The 16323-nt window shown below is 49.0% G+C and overlaps 2 protein-coding genes and 1 pseudogene across 3 annotated transcripts; 2 read left to right on the top strand and 1 right to left on the bottom strand.

Annotated features, from left to right (window-relative positions):
* The first annotated feature begins 626 nt into the window (after window positions 1–626).
* LOC113506833 lies at window positions 627–4807 on the top strand. Its single transcript, XM_026889675.1, has 3 exons — window positions 627–1165; window positions 2460–2539; window positions 3234–4807. Exons 2-3 carry the CDS (start codon window positions 2512–2514, stop codon window positions 4175–4177), a joined length of 972 nt encoding a protein of 323 aa, XP_026745476.1. The 5' UTR covers window positions 627–1165; window positions 2460–2511; the 3' UTR covers window positions 4178–4807.
* Window positions 4808–8906: 4099 nt separating this feature from the next.
* Window positions 8907–12348, top strand: LOC113506832. 2 transcript variants are annotated; one of them, XR_003401757.1, is made up of 5 exons: window positions 8907–8944; window positions 9455–9550; window positions 10145–10213; window positions 10964–11044; window positions 11716–12348. XR_003401757.1 is itself a non-coding variant. In XM_026889673.1 (4 exons), the coding sequence occupies exons 1-4, from the start codon at window positions 9415–9417 to the stop codon at window positions 11955–11957; spliced, it is 528 nt and encodes a 175-aa protein (XP_026745474.1). In that variant the 5' UTR covers window positions 9259–9414; the 3' UTR covers window positions 11958–12348. The 2 variants fall into 2 exon arrangements, 1 of the variants encoding a protein (XP_026745474.1); XM_026889673.1 differs by lacking the exon at window positions 8907–8944 and having other exon boundaries at window positions 9259–9550.
* A 918-nt stretch (window positions 12349–13266) lies between these two features.
* Window positions 13267–15995, bottom strand: LOC113506831 (annotated as a pseudogene).
* Window positions 15996–16323: the final 328 nt, after the last annotated feature.

Genomic DNA, 16323 nt, shown 5'->3' with positions numbered 1-16323 from the left:
TTTTAGTTAAATCTGCAAAACTTGGTTAGATACGTGTGTGGTGTTCTATCATCACATAGTATAAAACAGTCGCTTTTTCTGTAACTATATCCATTTCAATCTTGAAAACTACTCAACGGTTTTTGATGCAGTTTTTTTTATAGATAAAATTACTCAAGAGGAATGTTTTAAAGTATAACCTTTGCATAATTTAGTACCTAGAAAAACATCGTCAATTTTAGAGGATTCTAATGAATTGACTATTATTTACGAACGATTTCTTAACCCTAAGAAATGCATCAACATAATATTCTACAATATTGTACACCAGTCAAAGATCTACAATAAAGACGAAGACAGCATATATCTAACTTTTAATATCGGCCGTTGGAAAAATATTAACCGTCACATTTGTCCGTCACGCGTCACATTTTTCCGTTACGCCCCAACTTAATTACATCTATTACTCTATAGTGACGTGACGTGATTACTCAGCAGCGCTTATTTTGAAGTTGTTTTTACTACTATGCCGATGCAGTGATGGATGGAATCCTTATCAAAACAAAGAACATTAAAGAATTTCTGAAGTATATGTATATTAGCATTGTTCCCGTGCGAAGCCGGGGTGGGTCGCTAGTAATTTACATTTAAACATAATATTTTTGAAAGTTTAATTTTCTTGTATTTTGTTCTCTAACGCCGTACTGCTTGTCACACCATAGCACAACTTAGCTGTTCTTTTTTCTATTTATTTCGGTTCACGATTTAGGTGCCTAACTAAACTGGCGACCGTTCATTTATTTCGTGTCTCCTCAGGAATCTCCGCGGCCTGCCCGGTGCCCATATTTTAGAAACAACATTTCTTCGTAGACAAGTTATGTGCGTTCATCTACAAACTCACATAACTCCTAAACACAAACAAACAAATCTCAAAGACAATTCTATTTACTCCGGAACTTCCTGTTTGTTGTCAACAACCGTTAGAAACTAGGTCTGCGTACATCCAGACTATATAAGACGTCGCGGGCGCGCACGCCACAAGCTTGTCTCCTAGCTGGTCTCTCCCGAAGCCACACCTCTCGGGACCAGTGACGGGTTATATTTGACAACTTACACTAGCAGTTAGTTTTGTGTCCAACGTAACTAAGAGAGGTTCATTGAAGTTATTGTGAAGTGCTTAAGCGAGGTAAGAGTTTCTATTATATAACAGCCCGTCTGTGGTGGCGGCCTTGTGCCTCTAAGCACTCAGAACCAACTGACTTGAAAAAAGAGCACATGGATTGATAAATAGAATATTCTTTATTTCGCATATTGGTGGAGGTTTCAACAAACGTTTATAAGTTACAAGGTGCAACAGCAGGTGATCTCTAACTAGAAATTCAGACGGTTTTCAATTTATCTATTTTTTATGTGCGTATTCTCAAAACTTTGGACTGGAAGCACCAATTATTTGATCATTTTTCTTGAAATAGCTGTTTAATATAGTCACATAAAATATTTTAGTAGGTAAGTTATGGTCAGTAGTTTTTAATTTGTCGGTCGTCGGGTTGTATGTTTCTGTTGTTCTAACTTATTTAAGGTTCTAATGACTATGATACTTTTCTTACGTTTTGAGACACTTGACTGCAAGCATAGCCGAGTGGTTGAGGTCCCAAAGAGACAAGGCATTTGTGTGATCCACGAATGCCTGCGTTGAGTTTGGGAGTCATCTTTTACAATAAAAAATAAAAGAAAACTATTCAAAAATAGTAAACGAAACACTTGGATACCAAATAAATGTTGGAATTTCGAAATCGTAAGTAAGTGCGGTGATCATTAGGTACTGCTCAATATGCAAAGACATGTTTACCCAGAAATTGTGTATGTACTGACTTCTGTTATTGTTCTATGAGTACTCGACAACTTTACGAGGATCCGTACCCAAGGGATAAAAGCAGGATCCTTATACATATTGTGTTTTCTCTGTCTGTCTGTTGCGGTGGCTGGTCGCTCTGCTGACCTTGGCCTTACTTACAGTTTAATTTCATATTGGCTTAGGTACAGCGACCTCAAATATTTGTTTGTTTGGCACGGCACCTACACACTTATTTCATTATTGTATAATAATTTTGTATACGGAAAGACAGAGTTTGTTGCACCGTTTCTTCTCTCACAGCAAAAGCACTTAGGAAGCGGTGAAGGGTGGGCGAAACTGGGTGCTGTCCAATGTAAACTGACCTTCAGAAAGTGCTACTTAGTAGCCTTATTTGAGTAAATGACTTTTGATTTTGATTTTGTGTATAATGTGGCTGAGTCTCATGAATCTTGATGGCTAGACAGTTTAAATTTTCATATATGCAAGTATATCTGTGGCCGTTACAGGTCGCAGCAACCTTGGTACCATTTTGGCAGAGCGTCAAGATCCTATGAGCATAAGCCGACAACTTCTGCAACATAATATGTTGTACTATTTGATACCAACACGCTTGTGATTGTAACAGGAGCGGCCGGCGACAGCTAATCGAGTGCTCTTCATAATCTATTCACTCCGAGATGTTTCTCCCCAGCTGCCCGAGACCAGGTACGTGGAACACATATATACACATACAAACAATATACATATACATATATATATAATACTAACTTTGTAGTCACGGCGGTTACTTCGTTACATCATCATCGGCCTATAATTTTCTAAACTATGTTGTGGTCGGCTTTCAGCCTAACCGGATTCAGCAAAGTATAGTTACCGGCACGGATCTTGAGCGCTGACCTTCACCTGCGCAGAAGTGATTTTTTGGGTCCCTTTTGCGGTATGAAATGAGGCGCGGGGCGGACTAAAATGCAGTGATTGGCCCGCAGCACATCGCGTCATAGCCGGCTCTCGTGATTTGTTGGAATTTCTTCTTTGCTGCAGTTGCATGCACCTTAAGACGGCTGAAGATTGGCGTTTTATTTTGTCATGAGTGTACGATGCTCAAAGCGTTCCCCACTCTTCCGCCGAGCGCTCAAGATCACGATACCCCTTGGTTAGAGTGGTTGTCAGACTTTCAAGCTTCTGACTACCTGTAACGACTGTCAAAGATGTAGCAATAACATCCAGGAACCACCATTTAACGTGCCTTCCGAAACACGGAGGCACTCGTCATGACACAAATGGTCACCCTACGGACCAAGCGCTGCTTAACCTGCGATCGATAACTTTTTTTATTATAACGTTGCAATTTATCAATATTATGAAACGGCTTGATGACTTTCAATGTTGTCTCTTCCAGTGAAGGCTGCGTTGCTGCTAGTCCTTATTCTCACATTCATATCTACTGCATCGAGTAATCTGAAACCAGTCACACTGACGGGAGTGAGTGGGAAGAAAGTGACCTGGCTACACAGGGAGCCCGTGGGTTATGGACAACGACTAAAAACGTTTTTCTGGGATAGAGTCGTAAACATCTTGATAACAGATAATGAAGCAAAATACGGATGTCGGCCGATTGCTACCGGAGTTATCCTAGATAGAAACCGGGTGCTAACATCGTATAACCCGTTCATAGAACTCTCTAAAGATACTTCCCCTATAAAGGACATGTATATTTACGTGAACATCGGTCGTATAGTACATGCGAATGACCCAGTGGGGGGGCTAGTGTACTTCCACTTGCACGAGATGTGGTCGGGCCGGCGAGTGACGTTCTCGCCAGAGGAATCTACTTCCAGTAAGAGTTGGCACGGCCGGGGAGCGGACAAGCGCAGCCCGCTGCACGACCTGATGGTGCTGCGAGTCAAGCCGGACTTTGACTCCAAGTTCCAGTTCACACACATGGCAGAAAAAGACATTGCTGTTGGAAAAGTGAACATTGTGTTCACGATGGACATCGCTAGACCCAATGAGAGACTGGAGTATCCTTTGCGCTACTGTCAGCTGAATATAGACGGAGAGAGGGAACACCAACATTTCGACTTCGTTACTGAAGATAACGTCATAGTGGACTGCGATTTGTACATCCCTAAGCATTGGGGACTGTTCATATGTGTGAAGAATAACCATGACCTGAAAGGTCTCTCGTCCAGTGCTATACTCGTGTCGAATCAGACAGTGTTCGGCATCGGCAGCTTCGCGCACAAGCGGGACGGCCAGCAAGCCATACTGGTGTTCACGGACGTGCGCCCCTACTACGACCTCATCATGAACGCCATGACTGACGACGACACGAAACTTTAGCAGCGCCCTGACTCTGGACATGTGGCCCTACTGACCCTACTGTGTACTTCATACAGCTCGGGTAATGTTTGTCGTACATCACTTTATCAATCGACTCCAAAAAGTATGAGGTTCTCAGTTAGTCTGATTGTTTATGTGTAATTGCATCAGAAATTCGGACTTAATGATTTGTAGATTCTTTTGTTGTTTAACGTGACTTTGCTGGTATTCATCCAGTTTCACTCGGGAGATTTTTATTTGAAGTTGGTTGTATGTTTTTGTTGTTAAAACAATATTAGTTAATGTAAAAAAACATAATGTGACAAGCTGCTGAATGTATGTAATATTACCGTTTATTCGGGTAAAATGTATATGATAGTTTAGTCTTTATTGTTAATAAATATATTTTTCGAACAATATTTGTGATTGTTTTGATTCAGACTGTAGCTCATGACAGCCCTACACTCCGCTGCGGACATTGAACCAGTCACATGTCTAGTGACAGGAAGGTAGTAGTAAGTAGCCCACCACTCCCCGTAACTATTTTATATATATGGGTTTAAGTTTGATGTTTCTGTCCGTCTGTAAAGTCATTGCTCTCAAACGTTTTGTACTCCATGAGGCTACACCTTTCTGAAATGCTTTAAAATTATGACGTCACAAGTATGGTAGTCAATAGTGGTTCATTAAAAAAATCGTTCATTTTTTCGCGTTTCATATCAATAAAATTAATAATTTAGTTTTAAATTTTTTATATTAAAAATTTTTTTTTCCTCAATAAAAATTTAAGATTACCTCTCAAGGCATGTTAAATCGCTATAAAATTTTCTGTTCTGAATAAGAAGTTATGTTTAATAGAAAAATATTGTGTGGCCAAAATCCAAGGTATCGTTTTGCGTTCAAATAACGGGTTTTGCAGAACTCGCATTGCAATCGCGTATTTTCTTGTGATCGTCCGTTTAGTATAATGCGTTTAGTTTATTCTTATTCGTATTCTGTCATCCGAGATTCCTACCTACTAGGCTAGGCAGACTGTGAATAAGTTTTATAGTCTGTATCCGTTAGTGTCAGTGCCGGCGGCGGGAATCTGTCTGTTGACTGTTGTTGTTTGTCGTTTACGGTACTTTTTGCGGCGTCGTGTTGTGCGGTGAAGAAAAAGATGTGTGTGTAGAGCAATGGTGGCATCGTATTTCGTGTGGGGGGCGGGCGCGTGGCGGGAGCTGGACGCGGCGACGGGCGCGGTGCGCGGCTGGCGGCGGCGCGCGCGCTTCGTGCTGGTGCGGCGCGGCCGCCTGCAGCTGGCGCGGCGCCGCCCCGTGCTGCGCGCGCTGCGGGCGCTGGCGCGAGGCGAGCCCTCGGCCGCCGCTGACGGCCCGCGCCTGGCTCACGTCAGGTAACCTCTATAGTCTCCACTCACAGCCGGCTGCCGGTTAACACTCTCAAGCCGAGTTCCCTCGCTTGTTACTAACACTTGCTGACATCCCACGTCCTCCTGGCTCATTCCCCTTCTTCTTCAGTGCCACATTAGCTTTTTTAACATGTCAGTTGTGGGATAAAACTTGCTATAACTTCAAGTAGCTGTGTGGGGACCCCTGACTGCAAGTCTCGGTGTAATGTAACACTTCATGAAGGAAACTTTGTAACACCATCATCAGTTAAACAACCTGTGATATAGTGACATGTGTAAATGTGTGTATTTATATTTAGCGACACTCTCTTCCCTACAAGTGTATATTATCAAAAGAGTTTGTATTCCCATGAATCAAAGCAGTTGTTAGCCCCCGTTGCGTGGCTTTGTAACACAGCTAGCATTAACAAAGGTTTATTGCCTTATGCTGTACAATAAACAATAATCTTAACTAATAAAACAATATGTTTGGGATCTCCACGTAACAATATGAACCAAATGATATCTCTTCTGTAAGTGTTGAGAACATCTGTGCGTGAGGAGCTTATAGCTTTATATTTTGGGATGTTTGAGGTTTCTGAAGTTTGGTCCAGCTGTGGGCCGTAGCAACTTGTTTAACTAAATGTGCAATTTGACATTTACTGGATCCCTTTAATTGTTGTAGTCCTGTGTGAGCTAAAAACTTGAAATGATAGTTGCATTGAGATTAATACTCCTAAACTTACTATTGCACCTCTTAAACATTCCTTAAATGAACATTATTATCTATACTAATATATAAAGCTGAAGAGTTTGTTTGTTTGTTTGAACGCGCTAATCTCAGGAACTACTAGTTTACTATAAAGTAGTTAATTCTCTTCATGTATATGTGCAAATTATATTACTGTGGCCTCTACAAGTCTACAGGCTCCCCAATGTCTTCCATACAGTGAAGATACATCCATTCATACCTTTATTGATGTTTAGGGACAAACATAATCCATGTGTCGCAGGACACTACAGAAACAGTCAAGTCACACGAAGCATTCCTGAATCACATAAATGCTTGTCCTGTATGGGAGCAAATGCATTAAATGTTGTGTGCAATGTTTTTGGCTTGGTAACCACAACCACTCGGCTGTCTGTCTAGTCAATTAGTATGAAATATGGTTTCTATTAAGGGGTATTTAAATAAGAGTCTGTTTGTTATCATGTGCCTGGCAGGCTGTCTGATGTCTGTTCCTTGTATCAGCTGTGTAACATGTAGTGTGTGTATGTCCGGCAGTAAGGAGCAGTCGCACCGCGCGGCGCTGAGCGCGCGCCCCCGCGCCGCGCCCGCCGCCTCCGCCTCCGCCCCCCTCCTGCATCACTGCTGCAACCACTACAATGGGTATGAATTCTATGAATACTTATAGGAACTTATTTATTACTAGGTCTTGCGCACGGCTCAGCCTGGGTGGATGGTCTTAAGGTTTAAGGCTCCATTAATTTTTTAATTACAATTGGTTGTAAGGACTAGAACTGTACTTAAGTATAATCTTTTAGTTCCAGTTATGGTATAGAAGAAAAGACTCAATTGTGTGTAATGCAGGTGTAGGAGCAGCTATTCGAGCGCGTCGGTGGCGCGCGACACGAGCACGCAGCCGGCGCCCGCGGCGGGGGCGCGGCCTCATGCTCACTCTGTTAACGTAGCGGGGGCGCAAGTCAACCCGCAGTCTGTGCCCGCGGCGGGGGCGCGGGCCGGCGCACAAGCCGAGGCCGCGCCCCCGCAGGGCGGCGTGACGCTGAGCCTGGCGCGGGGCGCGCTCAGCTCGGCCGAGGAGTTCCGCGCGCCCCCGCGCCCCCCGCCGCGCCCCGGTCCGCGCCGCGCCCGGCCGCGGGCCGCGCAGCTGCACCGAGACGCCATGGACCTGCTCCGGACAACGCCAGTGCAGAGTCCCAGCGAGCCCGGCGCCAGCCCGCCGCCCGCCAAGCGCGCGCGGCCCAGCCCCGACTCGGCGGAGGAGGACTGCAAGGAGCTGGTCATCAGCGAGGAGGACCTGACGGCGCTGCGCGGCTTCGTGGAGAGGAACCACAGCTCCGCGCTGCAGCGCTTCGACGAGGACGAGCGCTACCGGCTGGCGCTCTGCTACGCCGTCAACCCGCTCGTCACGCTCTCCCACTGCAGCCAGCTCGAGGAACTGCAGCGGCGGCAGGCCGCCGGCCGCGCGCCCGCGGGCAAGGTACGCTCACTACCTACTAGTGCAAATAATGAACAGAGTGTAAACACTAATTGTACTTTTTAGACTGTTTTTACTTCACAGAAGAAGCAGCCGGAGCCTCAACCGTCGACGAGTCGAGAAGCTCGAGCCAGGCCGCGCGCGACCCCCAGCCAGCGGAGCGAGGCGGCCGGGGACACACAGGGCCCGCCCGCCCAGCGCGAGTCCAGGACCAAGCTGCCGCCCAGCAAGCACGTGTCGCCGCCCAGCGAGCCGCCCGCCAAGCGCGAGTCTGCCACGAAGGTCGCCGCCCCGAAGCCCCCGCCGGCTGTAGAGCCCCCGCCTCCCGCGAGCCGGCCGCTGCCGCCGCCCGTGGCCCGCGCCCACACCGCCATCAGCAAGAAGTGAGTCCTGTGTCCCTGGGAGGGTCGCAGTCCCCTTGCGAGTGCTACAGCGTGTGTTGTTGCAGGCCGAGCGGCGCGCGCAGCAAGGAGTACTCGAGCCTGGAGGACCACTGCATCGTGTCGTGGGTGGTGTGCGGCGCGCGCGCCTCGCAGGTCAACGGGAACCGCCTGTGGCAGGAGCTGCAGCAGCAGTACCCCAGCCTCACGGGGCAAGGTGAGCGCAGTGTCGCGTGTGACGTGTGACGTGTGTCGCGTGGCGTGTGTGTGACGCGTGTGGTGTGTGTGCAGAGCGCTCGTGGCACTCGCTGCGCAACCGCTACCTGCGCTACATCCTGCCGGCGCTGGGCGCGCTGGGCCTGCCGCCCGCCGACGTGTCGCGTCTGAGGGCCGCCGCCGCCACCGGTCAGTACTCACTACATACTCGACATGACGCCACAACACCCGGTGATAAATTTTCTTCATGTTAGACGAATTAAGATCGTTTATAGAATAAAACAAACACTAGGAAAACCTCATCATTTTTACATGCATTGCTCGCACTTGCCTTGGAGGCAGCCTTGTAATCTTATAGATGTCAGATACTGGGTGACTTGATGACAGTCTTTTTGAAGGCTGTCTTTGATGTGTGTGTGTGCAGGTGTGATGAGGGCGGGGTCCCGCGCGGGCGGGCGGCGCGCGTCCATCTTCCAGCAGGAGGACGTCCGCAGCGCGTCCGGCCGCCGGCCGCGTCCGCCCGCCGCGCCAGACTCGCCCGCCGCGCCCGCCGCGCCCGCCAGGCCGCCCGACAGCGGGGACAGCGGTGAGCCATCCCATTGAAATATATGAAAACAACAAGCAGCACACTCCCGAAACTGACGTGGTTCTGTTTTGTGTGCCTTAAAATGGTAATATCAAGCTCTGGTGTCGGTTTCCAGAGAACTAAATCATTCACAATTTGATTGAACTTAAGTCGATAGTATTAGCAGTTAACCAGGTTTCTTCATCGTGTTCACCATCGTTTGTCAAGGTCTTAGAAATTTTTAAATCAAAATAATACTAGCTGTTGTATGGATGGCAAAAGCAATAGACCGGACAGAGTGGAAGAATCTAAGAGAGGCCTTTGCCCTGCAGTAGGAAAAAAAAATTAAAAAATACTAGCTGTTGCCCGCGAATCCGTCCGCGTGGAATTTAGTTTACAGTGCTGGGTATCCCACATCCTTTCTCAGGGTCTAGACTATCTGCGTACCAAATTTCATCACAATCGGTTCAGTAGTTAGCAGACAGACATTGATGATATTTAATGATAATCTCCATGCGTGTGTGTGTACAGAGGGCACGCAGTCGCGCCCGCGCCCCCCCGCGGTCCAGACGCGGCCGCCGCCTCGCTCCAGCCCGCGACTCTCCGCCGCGCCCAGCAGGCACAACGGTAACTATACACGGACACACACACACAAACACCCACAGACACACATACCTCATATGTAGGCTACAGTGCGTAACGATTTGGAATAAAACGCAATTCTTGACAACTCTCAGCTGCAATGAAATTTATTATGCGAATTGAATATTATCATCACTTTTAAATGTATTTTTACCTTGCACACATCTGTCTGATAACTATACTTAAAAAGATGTAAAATATCTTTGCAGTTTATCTAATAAAACAAGTTAGAGATATAATTCATGAGTAAAGCGACAAAAGATTACCAAATATAATTTAAAACTGAAATATTTCAGTTGTTTATTTACGGAATGTCGATTTGTTGAATAGGGATGTGATGTTTGACTAGCCTGTTGGTCTAGTGGTTAGTGACGCTGAGTATTATACCGGAGGTCGTGGGTTCGATTCCTACCCAAGACAAATATTTGTGTGATGAGCACGATCATTTGTTCTGTGTCTTTGTTATTTAAGTATTTAGAATTATTATAGTTGTCTAGTACTCATAATACAAGCTTTGCTTAGTTTGCGACTAGATGGCGTCGAAAGATGTGGAATATAAAATAGAATGTGTCCCCGTAGGCGTGGCGGCCGGCTCATCGGAGTCAGAGTCCAGTGACGACGAGTCACCGATTGTGAACAACAAAAAAAGTAAGCAAACTGATCATGTGGGCTGTAGCAGCCCACTGCTTGGGAAAAGGGTTCTGCGACATGATTTACTTGACAACATAATGTGAAATTACAAAAATCATGTTTCATGTAGGGCTTTTAACTAAATGTAATAATATAAATCTGTTTATTCCGTCAGAAAGATTTTTCAAAAAAAGACTTAGGGCGAACAGCACTTATGATAATAAAATAGTAGGGGCTAGTAACATCACTTGTTAGTAAAGAGCGTACTGGTAAGTGACGTCACACGAGGTGTCCCTTCGTTTTATGCTAATTCAAAATCAATCATTATTACAAAAGTTGTAGACCAGTATTCACTTTGCCTTCTAGGGTCCCCAATGTTAGAAGAATCCTTTAATAAATTTATAGATAATAAAATTTAAAATTTTCAATCTATGTTTTTCGGATAGATTAGATTAGATTTAGAATTGGCAATGCAGTCAGCCTTCTGGGCACGTTTCCCGACTTTGGCATGAAGATGTCTTTTTTGACGCTTTTTAAATAATGTATATTTTTCTTTTTGTATTGATATAGTTAAAAAAAATGTAAATATTAGTTTAGTTTAATTTATTGTAAAAATATCATAGAATTAATTATTTCATTAAAAATATGTTGTGTGCGTTATTTTTTTGAGATCTGTCTGATGGACCAAACATATATTTTTTGACAAAACCCTATTATACAGATAAAGTATTGTTTTCAATTTTATTACAAAGTGCTTGTTTACTGCAGAGTCCCCTCGCAGCGGTCGCTCGCCGCGCCAGCCGCCGTCCGCCTCCAGCGACAGCGAACACGACGCGCGCTCAGACAAGGGTAACACAACAACTCTATTTTGATCACGGGTGGTTATGCTAGACAGACAGGAAAACATGTTGGACGATTTCATTGTATCAAATTGTGAATTATTCTCACGAAAGTTATTACAACAAAAGAACATTATGCCACAGAGCCTGTGCTAGGACAACTAATTTAATTAACTATCAAAATACTAATAAATGACGCTTTGGATCTGTGCAACTAGAGTCAGTAATTTAACGTTTTAAAAGTGCCTGAGAAACGCAACAGGCCTATTTGAAATAAAAAAACTTTTTGATTTTGAATATGACAACGTTTTATACTTCTTTTTCTAGACTTTCGCATTTTTCATTTAATGCTAAACTTGTCTACCCAGTCACAGTCATTCAATAACGTGACATTTTTTAACAACTCCCACTGAAAGGAATGAGTCTTTGCACAAACTTTCAAGTCACATATAGACCAAAATATGTAGACTCAGGACAAGCATTCGTGGATCACACAATTTCACGCAAATAGTGGATTTGGCGTGGTGACCTAAACCTCTTGACTATCCGAGCAGTGAAATCAGCAATTCATAATTACCATCATCATTCCCTTGCCCTCATCCCAATTATTTGATTTGGGGTCGGCACAACTTGTCTTTTTATTATTGCTATAATGATATCCATGTATGTTGGTACACACAGACGCCCCCGGTCAGCGTCGCTCGCTGCGCTACTCGGACGTGACGCGCCAGTTCGCGGCCCGGCGGCGCGGCGTCACGTCCGCCACGTCCGACACGTCCGGGACGCCGCGCCCGGCCGCGCGTCCCGGACGCCCCTCCCGCACCAGCTGCACCTATAAGGAGGCCTCCGACTCGTCCGACGACTTCGCCCCCAAGAAACTGACGCGATCCCGCAAACTATACAATCCGAACGCTAAGCTTTAGCACAACCTGCAGGTTACTGTGCGGGCACTGCAGTGTCAGGGACGGCGTGTGTTTGACGATCGAATACAGACTTTAAAACTGTTCGTATTAATTGTATATTTGTTTGACGTAGTACTTGACGCACATTTGTGAACTTTCTGTGGATAGTTTTTGAGTCAGTTTTTGATTATTCAGAGATCTGCTGCTCCGCCACCTGACACTGCAGTGTACTGCGATGCTGAGTCATTGATGTGGCCCCTTGTGTTCAGTAGCGAGAGAGCTTCCAAATCATATTATGTTGTATCAGAATTGTTAATATTGTATTAGCTATGGTGCGGCATGGCAACACTGTTCAGAAAATGATTATGAGTATATTTTTTAAATAAAGACTCGTCTGAGTAACTTGTTCTATTATTTATTTTTGTTATGACAACCCTGCTTATGGCAACCCTCTTATTCAAACCTGTGCCTTTAAAATGAAAGCCAAAGAATTTCACTCAATATTTATAGACTAAGGAAGGAATAGTGGAGCTGGGCAGGCCACTTGGCCAGACGAAGTGATGGCAGGTGGACTAAGGCGGTGACAGAATGGTGGCCAAGACAAGGCAAAAGAAGCGTCGGTCGTCCGGGAGCAAGATGGGTCGATGACATTATAAAGGTCTCGGGTCGAGTCTGGATGAGACTAGCACAGGACCGTAGAAATTAGCACGAAAAAGGGGAGGCCTATGCCCAGCAGTGGGAGGATAAAGGCTGTGGATGATGATGATGATGATGAAGGAAGGAATGACTTTTTCGAGAGAAGAATTCTTAAAATATCTTAAATATTTTTCTTCTGGATTCGACTAGACGTCTCGTACTTAGGACCTGAGCTTGTGACCACAACACTGCCATATATCAGTATACACGAGCTGATATTTGATTCAACAAGCAATAATAATTATCGATTGATCATTAAGAGCTCGTGGCTAAGCTATAACCGCATAATTGATTCGATCACAGGTTAAGCTAAGCTTGACGCGGTTGGTCGGTAGATGGGTGACTAGCTTTGTCATAACGAGTTACTCCGTGTTTCGGAAGGCACGTTAAATAGTGGGTCCCGGCTGTTATTCCTACATCTTTGACAGTCGTTACAGGTAGTCAGACGCTTGAAAAAGTCTGACAGCCAGTCTAACCAAGGGGTATCGTGTTGCCCAGGTAACTGGGTTGAGGAGGTCAGATAGGCAGTCGCTCCTTGTAAAACGCTGGTACTCAGCTGAAACCGGTTGGACTGGTAGCCGACCCCAACATAGTTGGGAAAAGGCTAGGCCGATGATTCATTAAGAGTCAGACCTTCAGTAAGTAAATCCGCATTTATTTTACATCAGAGCACATTGGAGCGGGGTGTACACGTAACGGGCTGTATAGATGAGAGTCTGCGCGCGCTCAGACGAGCTCGAGCACCTTGATGGTGCCCTGCGAGTTGGCGGCCAGCAGCACGTGCGTGTCGTGCGCGCGCCGCCAGCAGACTGCGGACACGAACTCGCTGGGCTCCTCGTCGCGCCGCTCGCGCTCCAGGAAGCCGCGCACGGCGTCGAAGCGGTACGCCAGCAGCGGCCGCGACAGCCCCGAGTAGTACACGTACAGCGCGTTGTTCTCCGAGCCGCACGCCACGTAGCGCCCGTCCGTGGCCAGCCCCACGAAGTTCTTCTCGTTGGCGTGGCCCGTGAAGGAGCGCACGCAGCGCGGCGACTCCACCCGCCACAGCTTCAGGGCCGAGTCCGTGCTGGCCGACACCAGCGTGCGCGCGTCCAGGAACTTGACGTAGGACACGGCCTTGCGGTGGTCGCGGAACACGGCCAGCGGCTGGCGCGGCGCGCGCAGGTCGTAGTAGTGCACGCAGTGGTCGGCCGAGCCGAAGGCCAGGTGGCAGGACGAGCGCGGGTTGAAGCGCACGCAACACACGTTGAAGCGGGCCTCCAGCGTGGCCACGGAGCGCTCGGCGTGAGCGCCCACAGCTTGACGCGCGCGTCGTCCGAGCCCGAGGCCAGCAGGCGCACGTCCGCGCGGTTGAAGTGCACGGACCAGCAGCGCTTGTCGTGCTCGTGCATGGCGCGGGACCGCTGCCCCGTCCCGGCGTCCCACACGCTCACCGTGCCCTCGTAGTCCGACGACGCCAGCACGTTCTTGTGGTACGCGTTCCACGACACGCACGAGATCTTGTGCGAGCACTGCATCTCGGCGCAGGGGTAGTGCACGTCCACGCAGTCGCGGACCACGCTCTCGTACTCGAACACCTTGATGCGCTTCGTCACGCCCGCGATGGCGAAGAACTCCTCGTCCTTGTCGAACTCGATGGTGGACACGATGGTGGAGTAGTTGATGGGCGTCGCTGCAGTACGAGAGCGTGGCGAGCGGCCGCAGCGCGCGGTAGCGGGTGAAGGCCAGCAGGTCCTCGCGGAAGGCGTCCAGCCCGCGCCCGCGGCTGGCGCTGCGGGTGCTGCCTGGGCCCAGGTCGGGCCCGGGACCCGTCCGGGGCCGGCGTGGGTCCAGGCGTGGGCCCCAGGCTGGGCCCGGGGTCGCCTGTGAGCTCGTCTGGCGCGCGCTGGTCGCCGCCGTGTGCGGCCGGCGTGCGCTCTGTGGGCCCCAGTGGTACGTGGTTCTCATCGTTGGCGGCGGCGGAGGACGCAGGAGGGGGCGCGGAGGGCGCGGGCGGGGGCGCGGGGGCGCGCCCAGCAGCGCGCAGGGCTCGGCCGGGGTGAAGGTGGGCGGCGCGGGCGTGGCCGACGACGACCCGGGGAAATACAGCTCGTCTGCTCGGTGGGCGAAGTAGCACTGCGGAGGACATGTTGTGTTGGGGTTCAAACAGTTCAAACAGACGACCGTCGTATTAAGTACAATAACCAAATTTCGGGAAACGCAGCAATATAATCCAAGTTATAACCAAATCTATTGCCGCTCAGCGCGAGCTCGTCACGTTACCTGCACGAAGTCATCGAAGTGCGCGTGCAGCCTCCTCCAGCGCGCGGCGAGAGCGTCCCCCGCCCCGCGCCGCCCCCCGCGAAGCTCTCCTCCTCCGAGCCCACCAGGCTGCCGCCTGCGGGAGAGACCACGATATACTACATGCGAAGGAAAACTGCCCGACATGGGAACTACTGCAGCTTCTGATACAGTAGAGCATTAATTATATCTACCAGTCATCGTAATTGCTAAATGTTTTAATGGTTTGATGTTAATAAACAACTCACAACAGTAGGATTAACATAACATATGTACACAGACACTCGCAATGATCTATCTATCACAGTTAAAAGTGCCTCTCCTGTAAGAGGAGTACCCCAAGGTACTACCTTCAGTGTGTGCGGCGGCGTCGCCCACGCTGTCGCGAGGTCGGCCAGCTCCTGACGCAGCGCGCCGCACGGCGTCGCCGGCGGGCGCGTCGGGCCCGGGCGGGGCCGCGTCGGGCCCGGGTCGGGCAGGCGCGCCAGCCCCGCCGCGCCCGCCTTCAGGTCGCGCAGCACGCCCGCCACGTGCTCCATGTCGCCGCGCACCAGCGCCGCCTCGCGCGCCAGCTGCTGCAGCTGCTGCGCGCGCAGCCGGTGCAGCTGCGCCAGGAACTCGTACAGCAGGCGGTGGTGGCGGCGCGCCGCACTCGGCCTCCAGCAGCCGCTTGCGCCGCGTCAGCAGCTCCAGCATGGCGTCCACGTCGGCCAGCGGCAGGCGGCGGGCCTCGGCCGCCACGAGCGCGCGCACGCTGGGCCCGCGCGGGGCCGGGGCCGCGGCCCGGGCTCGCACCCGCCGCCGAGCCACCAGCTCGTTCAGCAGGAAGTTGGGGAAGATGTGCTCGCGCGAGGCCAGCGCGGCGCCGCACTTAGGGCAGCGGCGGTGTAGTTCCACCGCCTTGCTGATGCACGCGTAGCAGAACGAGTGGCCGCAGCGCGTCACGTAGGCCTCGTCGATGAGCTCGAAGCACACGGGGCACAGCAGGTCGCAGTCTTTGTCCTCGAGCGAGCCGCCGAGCCCGCCCAGCGCGCCCACGCCGGCCGCGCCCCCGCCGCCCGCGCCCCCGCTGGCCGCGCCCCCACCGCTGGGCGCGCCCCGCCTGCGCTCGCACTACCGCTCGCCGACGCGACAGACATGCCGGTAGTTTCTACAAACAAATTAATCCATTAGTCCTCACTTGTATTCAATAAAATACTTTTGAACAAGGTGGTTGTCTCCTTTTAATCTATTTATTATGAACCTCAAAAATAAAGCTACCTTGTATTTTTTCAGGAAAGTCGTAATAATATAAAAAAAACTGTCAGCCAATATACCCTTGTAGGTACTGTTCCCTTCAAAAATTCAAACTTGCACTAAAAATGATGGTAAATTTTTCTAGAAACATATGTTTCTATATTAAAAGAATACT

This window comes from Trichoplusia ni (assembly GCF_003590095.1).
Source record: "Trichoplusia ni isolate ovarian cell line Hi5 chromosome 26 unlocalized genomic scaffold, tn1 tig00003837_group25, whole genome shotgun sequence".
Taxonomy (NCBI): Eukaryota; Metazoa; Arthropoda; class Insecta; order Lepidoptera; family Noctuidae; genus Trichoplusia; species Trichoplusia ni.
Note: the sequence above shows the minus strand (reverse complement) of the source record. Positions and strands in the feature narration are given on the sequence as shown.